The sequence below is a fragment of the Embiotoca jacksoni genome, unplaced genomic scaffold (assembly GCF_022577435.1).
Source record: "Embiotoca jacksoni isolate LCO1_2020_lvr unplaced genomic scaffold, fEmbJac1.0.p SCAF_8, whole genome shotgun sequence".
Lineage (NCBI taxonomy): Eukaryota > Metazoa > Chordata > Actinopteri > Embiotocidae > Embiotoca > Embiotoca jacksoni.
In genome coordinates this window covers 13,438,989-13,462,544 of record NW_027185436.1, presented here as the reverse complement: position 1 = coordinate 13,462,544, position 23,556 = coordinate 13,438,989, and the positions used below count along the sequence as shown (strand labels likewise).

Here is a 23,556-nt window from a genome sequence, read left to right as displayed (position 1 = left end):
ACCCGACAACCAATCAAAAAAATCTGAGGTCTGTCGTCAGGGAGGGTTTTTGGAACTTCAGCCAGTTATAAAGGAGCCAGACGGTCCTATTTTTTTAAATTATTTTTCTTATTGGCCTATCACCAAAACCCGATCATCCAGTTGTCGTTTACCGCGTTGATATTGAAGAAAACTAAAAACATGAAATTAGACTTCTGGTCTTGGTGACAGTATATGTGTGAAGAATAGTGCAAATTAATCTCCACTTTCCTCTGGCAAAATCCATCACACAACAATAACACTGTTGTCTGTGTTTCTTGTATATAATATATATAGATATATACTGTACTGTATATACTGTATATACTGTGCATTTTATATTTAATATTTTTTTACTGCTATTTTATTGCTTTTTATTATTCTATTATCATCTTATTGCTTCCTGTATGCTGCTGTAGTGAAAAAAAATTTCCCCTTGGGGATTAATAAAGTAACTACCTACCTACCTACCCTACTTTGTATTTAGTGTAGACATTAATTTAAAACGCTGTATATACAGAAATGCTAAAGCAGCAAAACAGTTCATTGTATCTCCTGTAGTACTGTGCTTTATACTGTAAAACATCACAGTAACAGTCTTCATTACTTTTTTTTTATCTGGCTGACATACACAACTTTTGTTCCTCCATGCCAGCTCAGACCCTTACACATTACGACATTTCATGTATAAAGTGTATGTCAGGTTAACCACCCACACTGTGTCCATTCTCACTTTCAAACATCGTTTGCCCTTACAATATGCTTTATTTTGCAGTCCCCGTAGGTACATGTTTGTTGTGGGTATAGGTTTCATTTCACAGGCCAGAGAAAGTTGATCCTGTTCATTAAGTGAGAGGGCATTCTGCTTTTGTCTCAAGGTTGACTAAGTAGGACCAAGTTCCTGTATTTTGTGGCGCAGCGCCGTGGAGTCCAACAAAGGGCCGGACTGGGGTTCCTGTAGGTACACAGGAAGACTCCTGCAACACAAAAGACAGGCAGATAGTTAGATGGAGAGTAATATCCCGGCATAGATATGCTCTACCTGAGGCAACAAAAGACTGATTAAACTACTAGCTGCTTAATTTTTCTCGAACCTTTTCAGGTCTAGTATCTTAAATCAACCCACATTCAGATTTTGTTTACATCCAACTAAGACAAGCTGAAGTTTGTCTGTGGCATAAAAATGCATGTTTTGATCTGATTCCAGTTTGCTAGTTTGCATTGAGAAACCTATCGACAGCAGCTTTAAAAACCCAGTATGAAATTTTTAGAACAGGCAGAACTGTTTTTGTGTGATTAGTCTTGCTATATTCACACTTAATTGAGTACACAATGCTTTGCAGTGCATCGTCAAAGTGGTTCCTTCTGACCACCTGTGTGTGTGGCTTATTCCCCTTAAATCCCACTAACCCACACTGGGTTTTAGCCACATTCACACATGCACTTTATGCTTAAGTGTGAACAGTGGCATAAACCAGTATGAACCACAAATGTAGTGAAGGCAGCGATGACATTGTCTTACTCCGATTGATTGGTGAGGCTCCAGGTCCTTTCCCAACAAGCTGCTGCCTCTCGCCTCCTGCCAAGCCTCCACAGTGCCTCACCACACCACAGCCCTGCTCCCACACACTCTTGAGACGGCACATACAGCATGACGACGGGTTAAAACAAAAGACCATGCAAACTAGGTACAGATTCACTATGGTCATGTGGTGTATTCATGTCAATGCCTTCATTTCGTGGCACATACATCAAAGGAAAGGTAGGTGTCTAAAAGCACACTAAAGCACATAGTTACGTTTTTATGAAACCAGCTGCTGCATATTAAACAAAATAAAGAAACATTCAACTTTTTTACGGTATTGTCATTATCAACATGTTTTACAGAGAAGTACTGCTCAAATCAAAAGATATTAATTTCAAATTGTAAAATTGGTTCCTTTAATTTGAATACCTATTCTACATACTCAATATTTTCATACTGAACACTGAACAAGAGTCATCATATAATTAATGTTGTCAAACTCTAGAAAAGGTATCAAACCTTGAAACTACCTGAGAAACAATTATGTGTCATATTTTGAAAAATATCATGCAGTTAGTGATACCCAAGTATAGACCCCAAGTGTCTGCCTATAACTTGCGTCTGTGTGACCAAGTTGTGATAGTGGCAGTGATCACATGTTAAAAAATATCTCTAAGCTCTGCTGCACACATCATTAAGTTCCAGCTGTAGTGTGTATACCTGGAAAGGCCTGCAGGCCGAGCTGGAGGTCTCTCAGTGCCTCTTTCAGCTGGTCTGTCTGGGTAAAGCTGATGCCCCTACCAGCTAGTGAAAGCCCCTTCAGCCTTTGGAGGATACACAAATCTCTTCCCTGTTTTACATCCATATCTGCACTGGGGATCTGTGGTTGGAAACCTGTAATTGACCAGAAAATGCACAAAGTAACCAAAGCTGGAGGATGTGTAAAATGTTTTCTCCCAGGTATGAAAAAAAAAAATCATAAAAGTACTAACCTCTCTTTTTAAAACACACCTTCACCAGCAGGTTTATACACCTGTAATGCACAAATACAATCTTGAGTGTTTGTTATCACAAAAACTGCTGACAGAAATAAAACTAATCTCATTTTACAGACCTTGTGTACTGAGTCACAGCTTGTTTCCAGTCCTTCAGGTGAGTATGGCAGTGACCCTGGAGGAGGTAGGCCGCTGCAGTCCAGAGCAGCATCACCACCCTATCTTCACCCTCCACACTCGCATCCTTGGCCTCAGCCCCACTTCTCTCCTCCGGCTCTTCCACCACCACTCTCTCTGGCAGCAGCTCCAGTGTTGTGCTGATGACTTCATTGCAAAGTGCCATGCAATCTGCAGGTCGCCAGGCCATGAGCAAGGCAGCGCCAGCTTCCAGGTATAGCTCGGGTAACCTGGGGAGGGAAGAGGCCTCAGCATGCACCTGAGACATACACATGTCGATTTTCATGTTAAGAATGTAGCATTCCCCACAACAATTAACATTTTGACTTCTCTAAAGTTAAATTATCTTGCATGTCTGTCATTGTTTTTACTTTTGCTCCATGTTGATCTTCTGAGTGAATAGCAGCCAGCAGGTCCAGATAATGTTCGACACCCTCTGCCACCCTGCAGAAACAGCAGCCACACTCATTTATCAACTACAGTGCGCACTGTGGGCTTTCTATTCTCATCTCCATCTATATTTTCTGGTTTTGAGTAAAGGTCAGATGCCAGCACAGGAGATTCTGGGACTCTTCTCACCTCCCTTGGAGCACACACTTGAGGGCCAGACTGTGAAGGACACTGAGGGCAGACGGGACTGAGAGCAGCCTGCTCAGTGATTGGCTGCTGAGGAGTAAGGACGGAGAAAGGAGATGGGTGCAAGCCAAACCAGGCTGTGTCGCAGAGGGCAACATCAAAGTCTGTGGGACAGGAGAGGTTTCATGTTTCAGTGTGCAGGCCAGCATTTAAGTGTGTGTCAGTGATCAAATTTACTTTTCAGCTCATCTATTAACTTGGCTATTCAGCTGCAAAATGTATGCATATGTAAGGACTGTTTTTCAACAATAAAATATTTTTTCTACATCTACAAAGCAAATGTTTGGACTAATTTAGTCGTTTAATAAAGGCAGCCTTTTTCTCGTGTGCATGTTCTGTATGTACTCTATATGTACTGTGTATGTGTGCTACTCACTGAGTGCAGTAAGCGAAGAGCTTGTATCTCAGCCTGTGTGTTTCCCAGCTGTCTGTATATGAGCATGCTCTGGTAGAGCGCACATACACAACGGGAGTCTGTCTCCAGTGCCTTTCTGTAACACTGCAGCGCCATCTGAGGGCGGCTCTGGAAGCAAATACATTACAACTCTTACTGCATGCAAATGCTAAAATATGCTACTTTTTGCATGTGATTAGAGTGAACATTTACCATATGGGCAAGGCAGGAGCCTGAGAGGAGGTGTGCGTATGCTATCAGAGCTCTGGGAGCTGGAAGGGTGGAGGCTGCCTGCAAACCAGACAGCGCTTCTGAACTCCATCCATCATTCAGCCTTTCTGCACCTTAAACATACAGAGCACAGCAAAACATGGGAATAATTACTCAAGGACACTATTTATACATCAATGTCATATATGTTCATGTTCATGGTTTTGGGAGCACAAACTAATAATTTACATGCTTTAAAAGTCAATTCCTATAGTCCACATTCAAATACAAGCCCAACACATTATTCTGGCTTTAGATCAAATGTTTTCCTGTCTACCACTGTATTCTTTTGGTGGCACCCATACAAAAAAGTGAACAGATACCAAGGTGAAATGTGTTAAAGGAATGCATAGAACATTTGGCTTTAGCTTTCTACAATATTATAGTCTGGGCACAATAAACTGAAACTCTCTCTTCAACATGCAGTAAAAAAAAAAAAAGCCATGAATGTAGCTGACCTTGGGCAATGGAAGTGCAAATCTGCAATAATTCAATAAGCCTCCTTGGTTCCATCACCAATAGTGGCCTGTTTAAGAACTTTTGCCTTTTCTCCCCAACTCCATCACATTGCGTCTCCAACAGAGACGTCATCTCCTCCTGCGTCACAGGAAGAAATACAGTAGTAGTTCTTTTAATACCAAAATATCCACAACAAGTAAAAGACAAAGCCTGTTCTATCCCACACCAGGGTTGGGGAGTAGACACAAGTGACAGTCTTATCCATCACATAGGAGTCTAACTGGGTCCAAAATCATTCTGCACCATGACAACAACACCAAACATACAGCAAGAGTCATGAAAAACTACCTTCAGAAACAGGATGAACAAGGAGTCCTGCAACAGATGGTGCAGCCACCCGAGTTTGCCTTTTTGTTTTCTTCACACAAATGAGCATATTCTATTTCACTGAGTAAAAATGCAATACTTGATAGAAGTTGGTTTGAGGCATCTGTCTCATAAATAACAAACACAGGCCATGGGATAAAAAGAAAGTAGACAAAAAGGCCCGAACCAACACCATGGCTAAAAATGCATTTGAATTCATACATATACTGTTTGGCACATATTAATATCATCATTACATAACCTTTTCATTGGTTATATCACACACCAAAGGGAAGTTCAATTGAAATCTAAATAAGATCATTTTAGGAGGAATATGCAGTGGTTTGGTCCACAGCAGAGGCTAATTCACATCTGTCTCCTGAGCGTAAACAAACTGGGGTAAAAGGATAGATGCTACAGACTTTCATTCAAACTACATAAACAAGTGAGATGGGAACATTATTATCTTACCTGAAATTCCTGTAAAGTTTTCAGCTGGCAGGTGGCCAGCCATATTGCCCACTGCAGACAAAGAAGGTGCAGAACACAGGGATGCAAGGCAGTATTTTCCAAAGACTTGAGAACTGTTCCCCAACGCACAAGAACATCTGAAGTACAAGGGTCTCCCCCTGTCAACTGTAGAACTGCGAGGAACAAGAGCAGGCAGTAAAAGTCAGAGTTGATCCTCTAAAACTAAATGAAACTGGATTCATTGCATTGCATTAGTTGCTGTATCATCTACAGCTCTGGTTTTGTCATCATTTCAAATAGAAGCCCACCTCTTCCTGTAACTTGTGTGAGGAGCAGCTCGGCTTCTGAGAACTGAGACTGAGCAGCAGAGCAAAAACAGGCATTGTACACCACTGCCAGCTCCAGCTGTGCATGATCTAAATGAGGAGGGATACCTGAAAAGAGGGACAGAGGGAAAAGAGAGGAGGGAGATAGAAGATGCATAAACGTAAGTAATTAGCTGTCCACATGATCACATCTGGCCTTTGTATTATGAAGGAGACTGAATACCTTGTATTTTCCTTAATAGTTTGTGAAACTCAGAGGAGCACTGTCTCAGACGGGTCTGGTTGTGGTCTCGGCTCAAGGTATCTTGTCCTTCTTCCTCCTAAAACAATCAAGTGAAAGCAAAGTGACAAAAAGAACAGTGTTTGCTACATTTCGGCAAAACTTCACCTGAGTATTAACATTTGATGCTACTTTATATTCTTACTTCACTAGAAATCAGAGTAACACTGCAATTAACAAGTATTTTCATGGTCAATTAATCTGTCAATTATTATCTCAATGGATCAATAAGTAATCTGGTCTTTAAAATGTCAAAAACAATTTGAAAGATGTCCATCAGTGTCTCTCAGAGCCAGAGGTGCTGCCTTAAATGTCTTGTTTTGTATTGTCCAACAGTCCATTTTTATTCATATTGAGGACTAAAAGAGCCAGAAAATGTTCATATTGAAAATCTGCTTACACGTCAATACATTTGTAATAATAATCCAATCATTTAAACAATACAATAAATGCGACATGCGAAAGAGGCCCTTTCTGCACACTGATTTTATGATATTTGAAGTACATTTTTTCATTACGTATAGATTATTAGAATGCTTTAATCCCCTGGTGTTGCCAAGTGTGTCGTTAAATCAAGTTAAAAGATATGAAACCTTTAATACTAAATTATTTACTGTCTGTCAGCCATAACAAAACATGAATGCATCAAACATAATCGAGAAGGAAACTGTGTTTATGGACATAAACTACCAAAAGTATAAAGATAACATTCGCGAGGACCACACTATGGTGTTTTAGCTCTCTTAATCTATTTTTAATAATAAACTGATTTCTGTAATATTGAGTTAACTTTAAAGTTTTTCATATTGTTCTAACTGCTGACAAGACGAGGCACTTAACAGCTATCTAAACATACGTTACCTACCTTACATTTGTTTACCAGCTCGTTGTTTTCCTGGATCCACCTGTTGAATACAGAAAGTGACAGATACATTTCATTAGACATGAAAATAAAAGTAAAATTTGGTAATGTTTAGTTCGAAGTTTCCCTCGTTAGTCAGAGAGGAGCAAACACCGGAAGTAAACACTAGTGAGTTTGTGGCAGTGCGGGCTCTGCTGCCCCGTGTGGACAGAGCTGGGAACGACACCAGCAGTCTTCTTACTGTCCAGCAGGTGGTGCTGTGGCGGAGCCGAGTTCAGCTGTTTTTCTAGAAACTTCACTGGATTTGTCACAGCCATCAAACCTATAAGAGCAGATGATGTGTGTTTATGGGCACTAATCCTTCAAATGAAACATACAGACGCTCCTACACTCACTCTGCCTTGGAAGATATAAAGGCAGATTCTGCATGATGTGTGTCCACTCCTTTAAAAATTAGCATGGACGCAGTGGCACGATATCACACGCATGCATGCACACACAGGTCCAAAGCAAATAAACACAATCCAAGGCCTTAATTGTGTCACAGCTGAGTCATCCTTGAGACTGCCAGGACAGCCATTTTTCAAGATGTCCCTCCCAAGGTGACTCCTCTCTCACCCAGCTTCACTCATTTCTTCTCATTGGCATGTCTGTGTGCCCCTGTCATCCCTCCATCAGTGCCTCGTGCAACCTCCACTGCTTACCATCCTCACAGCCTCCCAGCTATTCCTTTCTTTCTCCGTCTCAAATCACTGACAGGTCTAAATATACCACTGTGGAAAAATCAGGGAAGCTCCTGACAGCCACTGCTCTGCAGCATGCAGTCTGTGCACCTCCAGCTACATGCGCGTACACAAGAAAACATTCCCCCGAGACAGGTTTCACTTTTTCCTGACATTTTCCTCAGCATCGATCCTGCTATTTTCCATCTGTACACTCTGCCGCTGTCTCTATTCATCCCTTCAAGGACAAGGTTGTTACATGGCAAGAGCCTCCCTCCTCCTCTCCTCTTGCTGCTGCTGTCAATGTCATGTACATGGCAAGTCTTCAAACTTTTAGGGTAAAAAATTGACTGTGATGAATTCTCTTATGGCAACACTGAAAAGTAGATTATGTTGATTTCAAGAAGCTAACAACAGCATAAATTTCACTGTTCCACACTGATGCTGGACTCTATATCTCTCTTATGTACTGGCTCTTTGTGATAAGTGACCTTTTATTTGGAGGTCTTATTCTGACCATCCTTAGTTGGATTACTGTAAAGAATTAGTTTCATGTAAACCAGAGGACTTAACAGATACTCGGACCTGACTGTTGAGTCACGTTGCCTATTTATTCGATTTCTTTTGCAGATACATTAAAACACACGTGTTTCTTTTCCTGAGTCTTCCTCTCTTTAATGGTTGGTTCAATAACAGATTATTGAGTAGCATATTGCACATGGGCTCATCATAAAATCACAACTGAATTCTGCCTACTCTGTTCAATGTTCCTCATTTATAAACATGAAGGCGGTGGGTGGGTGGGGGAGGGAGAGATATGACACACATTGTTTCTATGACCCTCAGAGCCCCCAAACAAGTGAGATGTAGTGCATAGCACACATTGACTGTATGTATGTCATTCGAACTCATTTGTGAAAACAGCTGTAATTTTTAAAGTAGGCTATAGGATTCAAAGACCTTAAACAAACAAGACACAACTGCTGGAGGACACACTCAATACTCTGGTGTCATGGGTGTCACTGAGCTGACAACACTCATGTTCCAAGTGACAAAGAACGTTTGATTCAGGGAAATTCCTGTGTGCTGATTTGTCATTCTGATTCTTCATCTTAAGAGAAAGAAATACACAAATCTCCTTTAAGGTATGCAGTGTAAACTCATTCACCCTGAGTTTGAGTAATCAATAAGTGCTGTACGTGCTCTTCAGAGCTGGTCCTCTTTTCAGAGCAGACATCCCTCTAGATCAGCAGCGGCAGCTCAGTTCGTTTTCGTGTGACTGCTTTATTATCGTAGCTCAAAGCACATCCTGATGTGCAAACACGGTAGAGGTGCTGTTTATGGTTTTTTTGTTGTTGGCGTGTGTCACATGGCTTGGTCTGCTAGCACATCTGCACATCTGGAAATTAAAAACTCTTCATAAAAAAAACAAAATAAAAAAAAAAAACAGAAACTAAAAGATTGAAACTTATATTTCTTAGGTATAGGAGAGAAGAAAACCATGCATGTATGTGTGTGTGTGCGTGTGTGCATGTGTGGTAAGAGAGGGAGTCTGTCAATGGCCCAGCAGTTGAGTAGAGTCCTGGGGGGATGCATGGATCTGCAAACTCACACTGCAGCAATGAAGCTAGAGAGCATCAGCAAAACACACTGAACACCCACACAATTAGTCTGCATGGACATTAGCTTCAGCATATGAATAGTCTTCAGTTTAAAACCTTAAAATACTTAACTATAACTCAAAGATGTTACCATAACAATTTACCCATTTTGCAAACTGGCTTAAAATGATTATTATCTTAACATTTTCAGTTATAAACTATATTTCATTTAAACACCTTAAGATAGAGGAAGTAATGCTGGAAAAAAAACACATCACAATCTATTAATCCAATATTTAGGTGTTTTTTTCAGCAATTATCTTCATTAACACCTTGAATTAAAATAGAGCTCATCAACAAGATGCTGTAGCACTGGCAGAGTGGCTATCTATTTCTGCGCAGGCAGTCCTTTTCTGAAGAAAAGATATCTCTTTAAAAAAAAAAAAAAAAAAAAAAAAAAAAAAGAGTGTGTGTCCTGCTGCTGACTAGTGAGTTTTCCCTCCCTCCTATATAAGCCCAGCGCTCTCCTACTGCAGTCACTTGTCCTCCACCGGCCAACATGAGTTTCACGGTAGAGCACCACTTCTTGGGCCCGAGCTCGTACCGCAAGGCTCGGCCTGCCTCTGTGTCCTCCAGCGGCTTTCACTCCCAGCGCCGCCGCCTCACCTACAGCCAGCCGTCCTCCGCCGACAGCTTGGAGACGTTCAACGGTGACATGACGCGGAGGAGCGAGAAAGAGATTCTGCAGGCTCTGAACGACCGGTTCGCCGGCTACATCGACAAAGTGCGGAACCTGGAGATGCACAACCGCAACCTGGAGGCTGAAGCGGCAGCGCTGCGGCAGAACCAAGCCGGGCGCGCCTCGGTTGGAGAGCACTATGAGCGAGAGCTGGGTGACCTGAGGGGTCTCCTGCAGCAGCTGACCGGGGAGAAGGTCCGTGCGTCTCTGGAGCACGAGCACCTGGAAGAGGACATCCAGCAAATGCGAGTCAGGCTGGAGGATGAGGCGCGGAACCGGGAAGAGTTGGAGGCTGCCGCTCGCGCCATGAAAAAGTATGTTGAGGAGTGCCAGCTGACTCGCCTGGAGCTGGACAAGAAGTTCCAGGCCCTGGAAGAGGAGGGCGCTTTTCTGAAGAAGAACCACGAGGAAGAGGTGGCGGAGCTCCTGGCGCAGATTGACGGCGCACAGGTGAGCTTCGATATGCGAGACATGCTCAAGGCGGACGTCACGAGCGCACTGCGAGAGATCCGCGCGCAGCTGGACACTCACGCGTCAAAGAGTGCAACGCACGCTGAAGAATGGTTCAAAGGTGAGTAGGATCAAAGAGGAAGGGAAGTATTCACGAGCTTTTAAGTGGAGACTGCTGCAATGTTTAAAGTATAGCGCTTGTTCTCTGTCCATGGTGCTGAAGTCTGCAGCCACACGGTGACTGAATGTCGATGAGCAGTTGCTTGATGGACGACAAATCAGGGATGGCTTGCTTTTAATATTATTATATATTTACGTCGAAACTGTAATTATTACGCATAAAGACTTCTACATCCTAGCAGGATAACAGATCCTGCTGGTTGTGTTAGATATTTAATAACCTCCCACCTACCTGACAGATCGTAAACTTAACAAAAGAGATTGAGAAAGTTAAATTACCAGTGACGAATTAAGTAAATGAAGGTAGATAACGTAATTTGAAAATGAGGAAAAATTGAAATATCATTAGAGTTGGTGCCCCTTTGCTGTCGCTGCGTCGCTGCGGCAGAATGATCATTTTTACTTCAGGCAAGCTCTGCAGACGTGAGATGACACACAGAGAGACGAGACTATGATTAATTTGCACTCGCTGTAGGTAACTGTGTGTTCCCGGTTGCTCCCCCCCCCCCCCCCCATGCGCGCTCCTTAGCCAATTTTTTTCTGTTTGTTGTGTTAATGGATCTGATCGAACCTCTATAAATAGAGCAGTTCTTGTCAAGGTCACTGAGCGGGTCAGACAGACAAGGCACACAATGCTTCATCAGTTCATGCTCATTCTTTCGTGACTGAAGTCATGACAGTACTCAAATCAAGGGCTTCAAAATGCCTGCATGAGTAGATATGATAGACTTACTAAAGCAAGGGAGTAACTGAGACATCATCTCACAGCCCCGGTGATAATAAGATGCTATTGTCCTTTGTAGTCCCACACAAATACACAACTGACAACTTTGAAGGCCCAGTATGGTTTCACAGGACCTCTACATTAACCCTTGCAGTACATTTACATGCTGACGTGATATAGCTAGTAAAAGGTGCAGGCAGAATGACCTTCTCTGTGGAGTGTCCAGGTGACTGCAGCAGTGGCTCATTCATGCTTGGAAGAGGGAGGGAGCTGAGTCAGACGATGGACTGACAGATGGACACTGTCAAGGTTACTCAGGCCCCCAGTGGTGACTGTCTGCTTTCGAAGGCGAGATGGGTCAAATGTCTTCGGATAAAAAAAAAAAAAAAAAAAAAGGTCCAATACATGCCATGAATCCTGAATTCCTCTTTCTGCTTTTTGCAGACATTGGTCATCAGAGGCCAGTCAGTGGTGTGACACAGCAAAATATCTCACATTGGAAATGACTATTAACTGTATGCCTTTGTCTGTATTTCCTGCAGTGCGTACGGAGCGTCTGTCTGACGCTGCGAGGTCTAACCAGGATGCCATCCGTGGAACCCAGGAGGAGATTGCAGAATACCGCCGTCAGCTCCAGTGCCGCACCATCGAGCTGGAGACTCTTCGAGGAACCAAGGAGTCGCTGGACAGGCAGAGGATGGAGGGTGAAGACAGACACCACGATGACCTCAGCTCACTACAGGCAAGACCTCAGCACAGACATGGGCAAAGCCAGACATGCACATTCATCTTCTTTTCAGACACTCTATTTGACCTGCGAGGTTGTTTGTTTCATTTTGCAGGAGACCATCAATCAGTTGGACAATGAGCTTAAAACCACTAAATGGGAGATGGCCAGCCAGCTGAGGGACTACCAGGAGCTGCTGAATGTCAAGATGGCTCTGGATATTGAGATTGCTGCTTATAGGTTTGTCAGAAAAAAAAAAAAAACATGCATAATTAAATTGATGTATTGGTTTCCTAATGTAAAGGGGTATTAACAGTGTCACTGACTGTGTCTATTAAACAGGAAGTTACTGGAGGGCGAGGAGAATCGCTTCGTGTCCGGTGGCAGCCCATACTCCTACCTGGAGGGCCGAATCTCTGCCCACTTGAAAGTGAAGGGAGATGAGATTTCAGATACCGTCATTGTGGAGGAACAGACAGATGAGACACAAGTAACAGAGGTGACAGAGGAGGCAGAGGAAGAGGAAGAGGAGGAAAAGAAAGACGAAGAGGAAGAAGAAAAGGGTGAAGGTGAGGAAACCAAAGAAGAGGAGGGAGAAGGTGAGGAAGGGGAGGATAAGGAGGAAGAGGGAGAGGAAGAGAAGGAGGAAGAAAAGGGAGAGGAGGAAAAGGAGAAAGAAGAGGAGAGAGAAGAGAAAGGAGAGGAAGAGGAGGCAGGTGAGGAGGAAGAGAAGCCTTCTCCTTCTAAATCCCCTCAGCCTAAATCTCTTGCTGTCAAATCACCAGAATCTAAGTCGCCACCAAAATCACCAGAATCTAAGTCGCCACCAAAATCACCAGAATCTAAATCACCAGCAGCCAAATCCCCGATGCCCAAATCACCTGCCAAGTCCCCTGCAGGAGACGAGTCAAAGTCACCCGTGTCAAAATCCCCTCCTACCAAATCCCCTGAGTCTAAATCTCCTCCTCCCACGACCCCTGAACCAAAATCTCCTGAGAAAGAGGTGGCCAAGCCTGCTGCTGCCAAAGACACCCCTAAAGAGGAGAAAAAAGAGGAGAAGCCTCAGCCTGTCAAGGAGGAAAAGAAGGAGAAAGAGCCGCCTGTGAAGGAGGAGAAGAAGCCGGAGCCCAAGGAGAAAGAGCCAGAGAAGGTGGACAAATCTGACACGAAGAAAGACAGCAAAGAAGACGAAGCACCAAAAAAGGACGAAGCCTCAAAACCGGCTACCCCGAGCAAGCCCGCTGAGGACAAACCTGCCCCCAAGTCTGAGCCTAAAGACAGCGCTCCCCCTGCCAAGGAGGAGAAACCCACTGCTCCTAAATCTGAGAAGGCCGAGCCTGAAGCAAAGGCAGCCCCTAAATCCGAGCCCGAGAAAACTGAGGGCAAAAAGGAGGAAAAGAAGTCAGATGAGAAAACCGCACCCAAAGCAGAGCCCGAGAAAACAGAGAGCAAGAAAGAGGAGAAGAAGCCAGAGGATAAAAAGGAGACCAGCAAAGAGGTGAAGGAGGAAGCAAAGACGGAGAAGGCCGAGAAATCTTCTGGCACTGAGTCAAAGGAGAGCAAGGAAGAGAAGGCGAAGAAGTAAAACGGAAATACTGTGTTTCAGGGCTAGAAGAGAGGAGATGCCAAAGAACTATGAGGGAGGGTAAAGAGCAGGAGAATGTGGCTGGATGTACCCAGCTGTTCAGATGTCCAAAGCAAAGCAGGTAACAGTATGTAAGCAATAGTGATTTCTGTAGCAAATAACCCCCTGCTCCCTAAGTATGGCCATTACACACCCCCGATGCTTCTGATGTACGACTCTAGTGAATGCAGAATGCTCTAAACTCTTTATCTGAATGTGACGACTTCCCTTAATAAATAACAAGTGCATTTAAACTGAATCCCGCTGATGGAGACAGCAGCGTCCTGCTGTGTCTACTCAAGCCTTCAAGGGTAGAGATGTCAAAACAATGTCAACCTAAAGATTGTGACAGATATTGAATATATATATTAAAAAAAAAATGTATATTTACGAACATAAAAATGTCTATATTATATTTACAGATAACATGCTTTAAGAAAGACTTGAATTTTGCTTGTTGTGCACCTTAACGCAGCTTCTCCTGGCAGGTGAGCTCCAGTATCTCACTCTTCTCGTCTGCAATGCTAGGACAACAATGACTGTGCTATGTATAAAACTGCTGAGAATATGCAATATGAAACAGTAAATAAAGACTGAAAAATCAAACACAAGCGGCGTTGTTGGGGTTAATATGTTCCAGTTGCAAAACCAAATCCATTGCACAGATTTATTAAATGTCAAGAATGATCGTAAAAGGCGTGCCGACAAAAGCTAAATGCTGCGAGTTACTGCACTGCATTGCGGCTGAGGGAGGGAGGGTGGGGTGTGTGTGTGTGTGTGGGGGGGGGGGGGGGGGGGTGACTGTGCAGACCCTCAGCAGCCGCCGCACCCTTCCTCACATCCCACAGACCATGCTCATGTATAAATCAAGAGCATCGTTGCCTGCTCAAACAGAACAGAATCAATTTCCCTCTGATTTGCCACCTTTGCTTCATTGCACACAGGATCACAGATTAGCAGCAACTTTGGAATCCTTAAACATCTCCCACATTCTTCTCAGTATTGTTAATTCATAACTATGTCTTCCATAATCAGCTCGGTCTCATGAGAAAGCCTGAGATTAATAGAGAACGGGTTTTCACTTTGAAACCATACAAAGTTAATGTGGAACATACAAATCCTCCCTATCACAAGTTCTTTCATAAAAATGTGTGGGTACATTTTTTAATAGGATTTACTAATGAGTGCAGCAGCTGGCGACAAAAGTCATTCATCATAGTGACCCTTTTTTTTTTTTTAAATTATTATTAAAAAGAAGGTACCTTTTAAATTGATGGCCCTGAGAAACCTTTCTTTCCACTGGTGAAGTACTGACATTGGACCCACTTTGGCTGACATTGGAAGGATCTCTCTCCTGGCATGATGTCAGTGTTCTCTTTGCACCATAAACCCCCTTAAATCCAACCTCACTGCATCTGATAGACGGCTTCGTAGTAACAGGATCAACAGCTGCGTCACCAAACACTAGATGATAAAAATTACACAAACTCCTGCCACTGTGTTTGAGCAGCATTTTGGTGTACTGGCTGCTGTTTTCCCAAGTGTTTTTGTACTCTGTAATTTCATCTTCTTAATCACACCAGTTATTGTAATAACCGAACTTTTGTAGAGCTGTTCACGGTGAAGTGCAGCCAAGAGGAGCAAGCTGGTATAATTTTGTTTATACTCTTTATTGATGTAATTTAATCACAGGTTTTATAGTTTTCAGTCTTGAGAATCAAATATCGCCTTAAACAATGACCACTTTTACTCCAAACGGGTTCACAAAACAGCAACTATTTTATATCTGAAATAGTGAAATACAAGTCATGAGTAAAACTGACTGCTCTACCTTTTTCACCACCGACAGAAAATCCTTAAACTCGAATATAAAATAGTAATCACCACCAGTGGGTTTGTCTCGAAGACACACTAGGGTCCCTTTACCTTGTAATTACATACGCTGTTATCTATGCAATCTATAAATTGGGTTACTGCTGGATTTGTGCTGCATCCTGCAAGAAAATAGAGGAGGGATACTTGTGCTGCTGGCTAATCAGTGAGAGAAATCCTTGATGGACTCATCAGCATCCTAAACAGAAACTGTTTTTTTTTTTTACTGAAGCCAAGATAATAAATGAGAGGGCAAAAGCATGTATACAATATACAATTATCACGTTCCATGGACATTACTCTGTGGAAATGACTCAGCTCCCTCCAGCACTGAACAACAATGGTATAATAATCAGCAAGCAGTGGCGACACCTATAAATAGAGCAGCACTGAGAGGGGAGAAGTAAAGAAGGTAAAGGAGTACACAGCAAAGCCTGCATGCATCAAGGAGCCATAAAAAGACCAGATACACACTCATTCAAGAAAATAACAAGGTGTTCTTTTATTTTCAAACTGGTATGAAGACTTTTAAAAAAAGCACACTTTGTGTGTCAAAGAGTCACAAAGGTAAACTTCAGGGAGTTAAGAGGTATAAAGCACAGCAGGAGCGTTCTATACACACACATGTTCAGCGATGACTGAAGAAGCCCTGAGGATGGTTGTACTTGAATGGCTTCAGACGATTTGGCCCCCTGAATTCAAAAGAGACAAGAAGTGTCAGAAGGAAATTTATTCACCGTGTCTTTTACCAAATGCATGAAAAAAAAGTTGACTAGTTCTCTCTGTACCTGACTGTGCGCAAGCACATCTTTTCACGGGGGAACTCTCGTGGTCCTTCCACGCTGTCATCTTGTCCTTCCGTCTCCAAATACACGTCCAGGCAGACACACAGGCGTGCCATCTGATTGGTCAGGAGCTGGTGTCCTGGACGGGGTCCCTGTAGCTCGTTTTTGAACACATTGACCTCACTCTCCATGGCCTAAAAAAGTAAAAGACCACATAGAGCATAAAAAAATAAAAATAAAATCATGCGTGTATGTCTGTGACTATAACTGTGAAGCAGCGAGCTTCTGGGATATAAATGACCATGATAGAAATGTTCATACTCGAAGGTTGTCATCAGTGCGACCACTGCGTTCTCCCTTCCAGCTGAGAGAGAGGGAGAAGAGAGGAGAGATCTCTGGATAACGGGGGCTCAGCACCACGGCGGCCTGCAGGCGAGCTGAGAGGAACACAGACCGGATGTTTATACAAACAATTTGAAATCAAATAATCCATGATATCCCAACTGTGTTGTTGGTAACTAGATTTACCTGTGCCTCTTTCAACAACTCCCATAAAGTAGAGATCAGTTTCTTTTGCCAGCCCAGCATCAGTCACATGACGAGTGTATGGCAGATCCTTGTAAGGAAGAGAATCATCGCAGTGAGACGTGCTGAATCGTGTGTATTTCTGATGAATATTTCATTACATGCGATTGTAAATATCTGAGCGCGTGTATTTGTTTTCATATACCATGTACTCCTGTTGACTGGTGGTGGTCCAGCGGGCTAAACGGGAGATGATCTTAGCAGGAAAGAGGTGCTGACACTCGCTGGAGACCGGGATGATGCTGTGCTCTGAGGACAGGAGCACAAACACGCCAAGTCAAAATTTACAATCTGCTCATTAGGAGTATTTCATGTGTGAAGTGGTTAACAAACAACGTACCTAAAGAGGCAAACTGTTTGTGCAAAGCCAAGCGGGACTGGACTCGTCCCCTCAGCAGCTTCATGGTGCTCTCCATGTGGCTGGCACTCAGAGAGCTTCCCACACACACAGCCTGGAAACAAACACACACACACACACACACACACACACACACACACACACACACACACACACACACACACACAATCATTATACAGCTGTAACACACAGAACATGAGCTCTAATCAGACACTACTTGATTTCAACACACACCTCTGAAGTGTCACCAGGAAAATGCAGTCCTCCGAGGTTCTGAACCCACATGTAGGGATGGCCCAGCTCCTCCACATAATCCGCAAAGCAAACGATCCTAAAAAGAACCTACGGGTTAATTCATCTGACACTGTTAAATTCAAATGGTGAGATCCAGTTATTTACTCTAATTACTTGGCATCCTTACCCGACTTTATCGAACTGGTAGCGATTAGCTGGATTGGGTGTTTCTCGTCCCTGGTCGCTGGTGTAGAGACAGCTGAGGAGAGTGTCTGATTTTAGCAGCTCCCTGAAAAAGAAGGGATCATCAGACTTTCTGCAGGCTTCTCAATGACACAGGGTCCCTCCCTGTCCAATGCTTTTTACACACACACACACACACACCCTGCGCTGATGGCTGTGCTGAGGTCTGTGCAGGTGAAGACTTTGGTCTTGACCGTCAGAATGTTCAGATTCATCAGGTAGTAGAAGTAGAGGTGGAGAATGCTGCCATCTGTGGAGACAAGGTGGATGACAATGTGGATCTTATTCATTGGTATTATTAATTTAACACACTCTCTGCCCTCAGCTTTTCATTAATCCCGCCAGCGATCGCCCCCACTGGGTTTCCTTTACACTGCAGTGTATTAGAGAGCAGGGTGTGGTCCTGACAGCAGCTAGCAGCACCCAGGGTACACATACTATGCTGACGGTCAGCTTTTACGCTCCACTCTCTGCAGTCACAGTGAACCGAGTGGCACACCGTCACTCACTCTTACCTATACGGTTCACTTTTTGCTTTTACTAAACTGAGAGCTGCAGCTGGCAGCAGTGAAGATAACTGGGCGGGGGAGAAGCCATAAGAAATAAAAAAGCAGAAGTCAGACTGATGATGAGAAAATATGCTTACAAGATGTTGTAGGTGCTGCAGACCTACAATGCTGCAAGCGTCTCTCTCCCTCCTCCCCCTATAGGTAAAGTTACGCCTGCAATGCAGATCTCCCTATAATCTGTCACTATGTTCCTTTTATCGCCAGCAGAGGGAACACGAGGGTCAAGCGGTGTCATGTCATAGCAGAGTGGGTTACCTTCTTTCTTTCACATACTATCTGACAGGTGCAGAGTTACTACACAGCGCAGGATATATGGGGTCACATTACAAAGGATGTAACACAGGAACTGGAAATATTTGCGCTTAAACATTGAGACACAATTATTATGTCTGCACAAAATCCCCCGATCGTTTAGTGCAGACTCAGATCTACAGACATTAAGCATACAGAAAGAGTTACCTTTACACTTTAGGTCTAAGCAAAGGGACAGGGGGTGCCTTTTCAGCATCTCTCGTCTTTTGTCGTCCAGCTGGCCGCCTGTAGTTGGCCTTCTTCTCTTCTGTCAAAGAGACAATAAAGAGCAAAGGAATCATGGGGTGGAAAGAAAAAGAGGATAACGAAGTGCATGTTCGATATTGTGGCTTATTAAAGTACATTTGAAAAATAATTTACACCAAATTCCATCTGCTTTACAGGAGAAACATGACAGTGATGTAGCATCTCTAGCAGTTTAGCCCGCTACAATTACAGACAAAAGGAGGAAATTCAAAAGAACTGTTGGTGGTGGTAAAGTCTGAAAAAGATAACGGTGCTTCAGATGAGCAATCATTTACACACAATGGAAGGCCGGGCAGAGGTTGCAATCAAAAACACCACAAAAAAAAAAAATCCATCTCGAAATCAGTACTTTAGAAAATATATATTCACTTCACAACTAGAGAAACATCCTGAAACCAAGTCATCCTGACAACAAAATGGGCACTGCTTTGGTGCCGAGTGTGCATATCTGAGGGCGGCTCAGGTTACAGTCCCCCAGCCATTCTTGGCGTATATTTCCCAGCCACTCCACCTTCACACATTGGCACTCGTCCGGATGCTGGAATCGATCGATAGCTGCCGCTCCCCAACGCACCAGACCACAACGTGTGAGAGCTACGGCTTCAGGGACGGTTTCTGTGTCCGGTGCAAAGACGGCTAGATTAATAAATACTTGAACTGACTAACCCCAGTTTGTGCGCGCGTGCGTGTGTGCGTGCGAAAGTGTGAGTGTTCTGGAGTAAAACCAGGCCTCAGACTCACCGTTTTCTCTTGCTCCTCCTCTGCATCTGAATCACTCTCATCATCTGGAAAAAAAGAATATATAAATATATATATATATATTTATTTATTTTTTTAAATGGAACTGCCTTTCTCAACATTAAACAAGGAGTATAACAGAAAAATGAACTGGTCAACAAAGCTGTGTTTGTGTGCCATGTGCACACACTGTATGTATGATGAGGCATGAGGCATGTATAGCAGTGGTTGTACCCTGTGAATCTTCTGGAGGTTTGGAAAGGGCCTTGGCCTCATCCACATCACCGCTGATAGCAACAATCAGGTTCTTGTCTGAGATAAAAGCAAAGCACTGACGATCAGAACCTGCATCTCATGGAGAAAAACTCTAGTGTCTTGAAGCCTTGTGTATTCTCTATGGTTACTCACCACAGGCCTGGCCATAGGCATTTGCTTGGACAAACAGGACATAGAGAGGTGGGGGCAGGTGGCGGGCGATGTCTGTCTGTTTCTGAGTCTGTTCAAAAGGCATGGACAAGTACTCCTGCACTGGGAGAGAGGCCTGTGAAAGAAGAAACAGCATAAGGATGTGACATGCATGGTGTTAGTTGGTGCCACAGCAGTTAAACCTTTACCTCAAAGAAGAATGGGGCTAAACACTTTTCTTTCCAAAAAATTATAAATTAACAACATATATAAAAACAAAAACAGAATGATATCATGCTTCAATCACAATTCAGAAGACAACATTTTTATAAAATATATTTTACCTGCATGATGGCATTGAGTCCCGGCTGCAAGCTAGTCAGATGCTCCTTCTTCACCTCAATGCTCTTCTGAATTGTCTCCTTCGAGGCTTGTGACTCCTTGTATTTCTCTGCCAACCTGCATCCAACCACAAACTTTGATCAACTGCTCTGCGCTCCCCCAAAATCACGACTGGATTTATAAACACAACTTGTTACAAGTGCTGCATGCAGGTTTTGTACCTCTTCCTCTGTTCAAGCTCCCAGTCCAATCGTGCCAGCGTGAGTTGGTGGGGATCATTTTTTGTGAGCTGAGGCCTGGAAATCTCCTGTGGTGCCTCCTGGTAAAACTCTTCCTCACTCACCAAGTCTATTTCTTCATGCTTGGACCTGCAACGGGAAAAGAGAAGCGTATTACCATTTTTAAGCACTCATCCGAACGAGCAACGTCTTGTGTTATTAACTACTTTTCTGTAACTTCTCTGAATTAAGCACTTGTTTCCACTCATGACTCTCAGAGAGTGATGGTTGTGGTGATTCTTATTTCTGGGTCTTTTTGAGTGTTGTGTTCGATCAAAGTCATAAATCGCCAGGGAAATTCTATTGTTCAGGCCTGACATACACTGAGACTCCTCTAATGTGGGGTAAAGTTCACGTAAGAACACCCCGACCTCTAAACTAACTGTCCAAGATGAGCGCTGATTTTACCCACACTAGAGACAGCCCGGCTGACTCTCTGTTAAGCAGAATCAAGCCAAGAACACAGATCTCATCCTTATCAGGAAGAATGTGTTCCTTATATCCGAGTCTGCGGTAGAGTTCAGGCAGCAACCGAGCCCCGACACATGTTGTGATCTCTCTCCTCGTAGGAGCTGCTGCCATCTGCCAAAATCTGTTCTAATCTTTAGCTAGGATTTGAAGGGTGTCAAATCGAATGATGAATGCTGAGTGAAATATTTTGTACTAACTTAAACTCCAGACACTTGCTGATCTCCTTCTGAAGATGCATAACTTCATACAGCAGGTTTTGTAGCTGAAGGTGCAGCACATCCACTCTCTGTTTTGCCTGAGGGGAGAAAAACAAAACAGTGGGAAAGCTGGTTTGCAAACACAGCCTGCAAAAAAAAAAAAAAGTATATATGGTAAACAAGATGGCAAGAATCAGAAGCAGGATTCATTAAGAAGAAAAATCAATAACCAGACTTTGAATTGGTAAACTGTAAACAATAACAAACAAACAGCCCAAATGATGCAAAACTCTCTTTGCCGACAGAGGTAGCTACTGCAGTTAGGGAGAAGAAGAAAAAACAAAGTGCTCTGTGCTCAACTTTCCTTTTGTCATCAGCACAAAAGGAACTTGAAGCAGCACTTTTTTTTTGGGGGGGGGGAATGAAAAGAATAGAGTGAACTTTACCAAAGCAGGGGTTTATTTTAATATCTCACATATAGCACTTCAGAGTTGAGTGGTGGGGTTACCTCATGTGTTTGGTCTCTTCCTCTCTTTAGTCGCATATGAGCCAGACGGTTGAGTTTTTTCAGATTCATGAAGTGGATGCAGCTCTGCATACGTCTCTGCTCGACCTCGGCACACTGAGGAGAAATACAACAAGTTAGGCGTCATTATGAAGGAGAAGACACATTACCAATGTTGTGATGCATTAGATTTACCAACACTACAACCTGAATGTACAAGGTTTCTGCTGGTGGAGGAATGTACTTTATTTACACAGTGACAAACCAGCAAACCACCTTGGTGAGTTCCAATTAGTTTGTCATGTTACTACATTATTACTGACAATTAATTCAGTCTGTTTTGACAGGGTTTTTGATGTGTATGTTGAGGGTATGAATCTCACCCCGTCCTTGGCTCCATTTGCTTTAAGCTCCTGGATCTCACTCATGAGTGCGGCCAGACTCTCACATGATTCTTTGTACTGCAAGTAGTCCTGTTCAGGGTCCCTGCTGTCCAGTTCCACCTCCTCATTATACACACGCACATCCTGATGTAAAAAAAAAAAAAGAAAAAAAAGTCATGCATATATTAAGTAAATTACTGTATATCACTCCTCTGTTGGTCTTGGTAAAACTTGATCCCATAGTTTCTGCTGTGAGGAGTGCGAGTGACTTGTGGTCAAAGCAGTGGTGAGTTTACTCAAACTTCAGTCCTGATACCTGATTCAGCACTAATTGGTACCCACTGAGCTGGTTGGTAACATAACACATAGAATCTACATTTAACTCACTCAAATGGTGCATTTTATAACAAGTGGTGTGTGTTTCAAAAAGGACCTTCATCCAAATCACAAAAGCAGATTTAACCATGTGTAAACTTCTATGTTGTTAGACCAAAAATAAATAAGAGGTGGACACAATAATGCTCATCAAATATTACAAGGCTTGTAAAGAAATCCAATCAAAAACTGTCTGTGAAAGTCGATTCAACTCTAATATTTATGGCTCTGCTGGATGCTGCATTTTGCTGAATGTAAGATGTTTAGTACTAAACAAACCCAGAAACATCTCACTATTTGATTTAGCATTGTCTATATTTTGAAATTCGAATTCACTTGATAATATTAATATTAAGATAACACATATCTTCGTGGCAGATGTGCAAATTTTAACTACTTAAATTTGTTGAGGAAATACATCCTTTTACCATGCCAGAGTCTACCTACATGGATTTCAAGGCAAAATTGAGCCTCTCTCTCATGAATTGCTCAATGACACCCAGCCAGTGGGACGGGGGTTACAGACACGAGGCCTTGGCTGTAGTCTCTCAGCAGAGTCCTCCCTACAGATTACAGGACACCGCAGCCCCTTTAACCTCTTCTGATCCCTGACGGTACCTGCGGGTCCCCTCGCTTCGTCTCCGGGGTTCCTCCTTCACTGCGGAGAACCTTCGACTTCCGCTTCTTCATGGCGTCCGATGACATTATCAGCTGGAGAAACATAATTAAATACATTTAGCCTGAATACAAAAACAACACGCCGTGAAAACCTCCCGGCAACTGATAGTAAAATACTAACATTGCCCTGTTAGCATGCTACCTGTTAGCACTGTAGTAGCTGAAGCAGGCTAGCTCATTGGCTAACAACCTTTAGCTTATCGGCTCATTAAAGCAGATATACCAAACTTGTCGAAAACTTGTGTGCGCGAAGATACGTCTATAAAAAAAAAAAAAAATTGACGTACCTTTTCCGAGCAAAAATACGTCTGAAATGGTTAAATCGTGAACAACTTCACACACATACACGTAAAACTTCAACCACAAAGCACCACCGACCTCGGACGGAAGCCCTGCAGGACCAAAAACCCCAGACCGCGTTTTGAGGAAGCAGA

General features: G+C 43.1%; 3 protein-coding genes across 4 annotated transcripts; 1 reads left to right on the top strand and 2 right to left on the bottom strand.

Moving 5' to 3' along the window:
• Window positions 1-27: 27 nt before the first annotated feature.
• fancg (FA complementation group G) lies at window positions 28-7,412 on the bottom strand. The gene is made up of 16 exons (XM_069138736.1): window positions 7,398-7,412; window positions 7,021-7,101; window positions 6,783-6,822; window positions 5,861-5,957; window positions 5,620-5,745; window positions 5,312-5,484; window positions 4,474-4,612; window positions 3,959-4,089; window positions 3,728-3,874; window positions 3,295-3,455; window positions 3,087-3,159; window positions 2,658-2,974; window positions 2,536-2,576; window positions 2,264-2,437; window positions 1,541-1,649; window positions 28-995 (listed from the first exon to the last, which is right to left on the bottom strand). Exons 1-16 carry the CDS (start codon window positions 7,409-7,411, stop codon window positions 902-904), a joined length of 1,917 nt encoding a protein of 638 aa, XP_068994837.1. The 5' UTR covers window position 7,412; the 3' UTR covers window positions 28-901.
• Window positions 7,413-9,626: 2,214 nt separating this feature from the next.
• Window positions 9,627-14,157, top strand: LOC138191750 (neurofilament medium polypeptide-like). Its single transcript, XM_069138735.1, has 4 exons — window positions 9,627-10,412; window positions 11,738-11,937; window positions 12,038-12,162; window positions 12,265-14,157. Exons 1-4 carry the CDS (start codon window positions 9,662-9,664, stop codon window positions 13,505-13,507), a joined length of 2,319 nt encoding a protein of 772 aa, XP_068994836.1. The 5' UTR covers window positions 9,627-9,661; the 3' UTR covers window positions 13,508-14,157.
• A 1,738-nt stretch (window positions 14,158-15,895) lies between these two features.
• thoc5 (THO complex 5) lies at window positions 15,896-23,496 on the bottom strand. Of its 2 annotated transcripts, none has more exons than XM_069138845.1 (20): window positions 23,410-23,496; window positions 23,063-23,155; window positions 22,070-22,213; window positions 21,690-21,803; window positions 21,182-21,279; window positions 20,457-20,603; window positions 20,238-20,352; window positions 19,897-20,029; window positions 19,723-19,800; window positions 19,492-19,535; window positions 18,652-18,751; window positions 17,765-17,873; window positions 17,568-17,669; window positions 17,381-17,477; window positions 17,129-17,240; window positions 16,934-17,037; window positions 16,732-16,819; window positions 16,525-16,640; window positions 16,207-16,397; window positions 15,896-16,110 (listed from the first exon to the last, which is right to left on the bottom strand). In XM_069138845.1, the coding sequence occupies exons 2-20, from the start codon at window positions 23,147-23,149 to the stop codon at window positions 16,047-16,049; spliced, it is 2,043 nt and encodes a 680-aa protein (XP_068994946.1). In that variant the 5' UTR covers window positions 23,150-23,155; window positions 23,410-23,496; the 3' UTR covers window positions 15,896-16,046. The 2 variants fall into 2 exon arrangements, with proteins under 2 accessions (XP_068994946.1, XP_068994947.1); XM_069138846.1 differs by lacking the exon at window positions 23,410-23,496 and adding an exon at window positions 23,265-23,321.
• Between the last annotated feature and the right edge of the window lie 60 nt (window positions 23,497-23,556).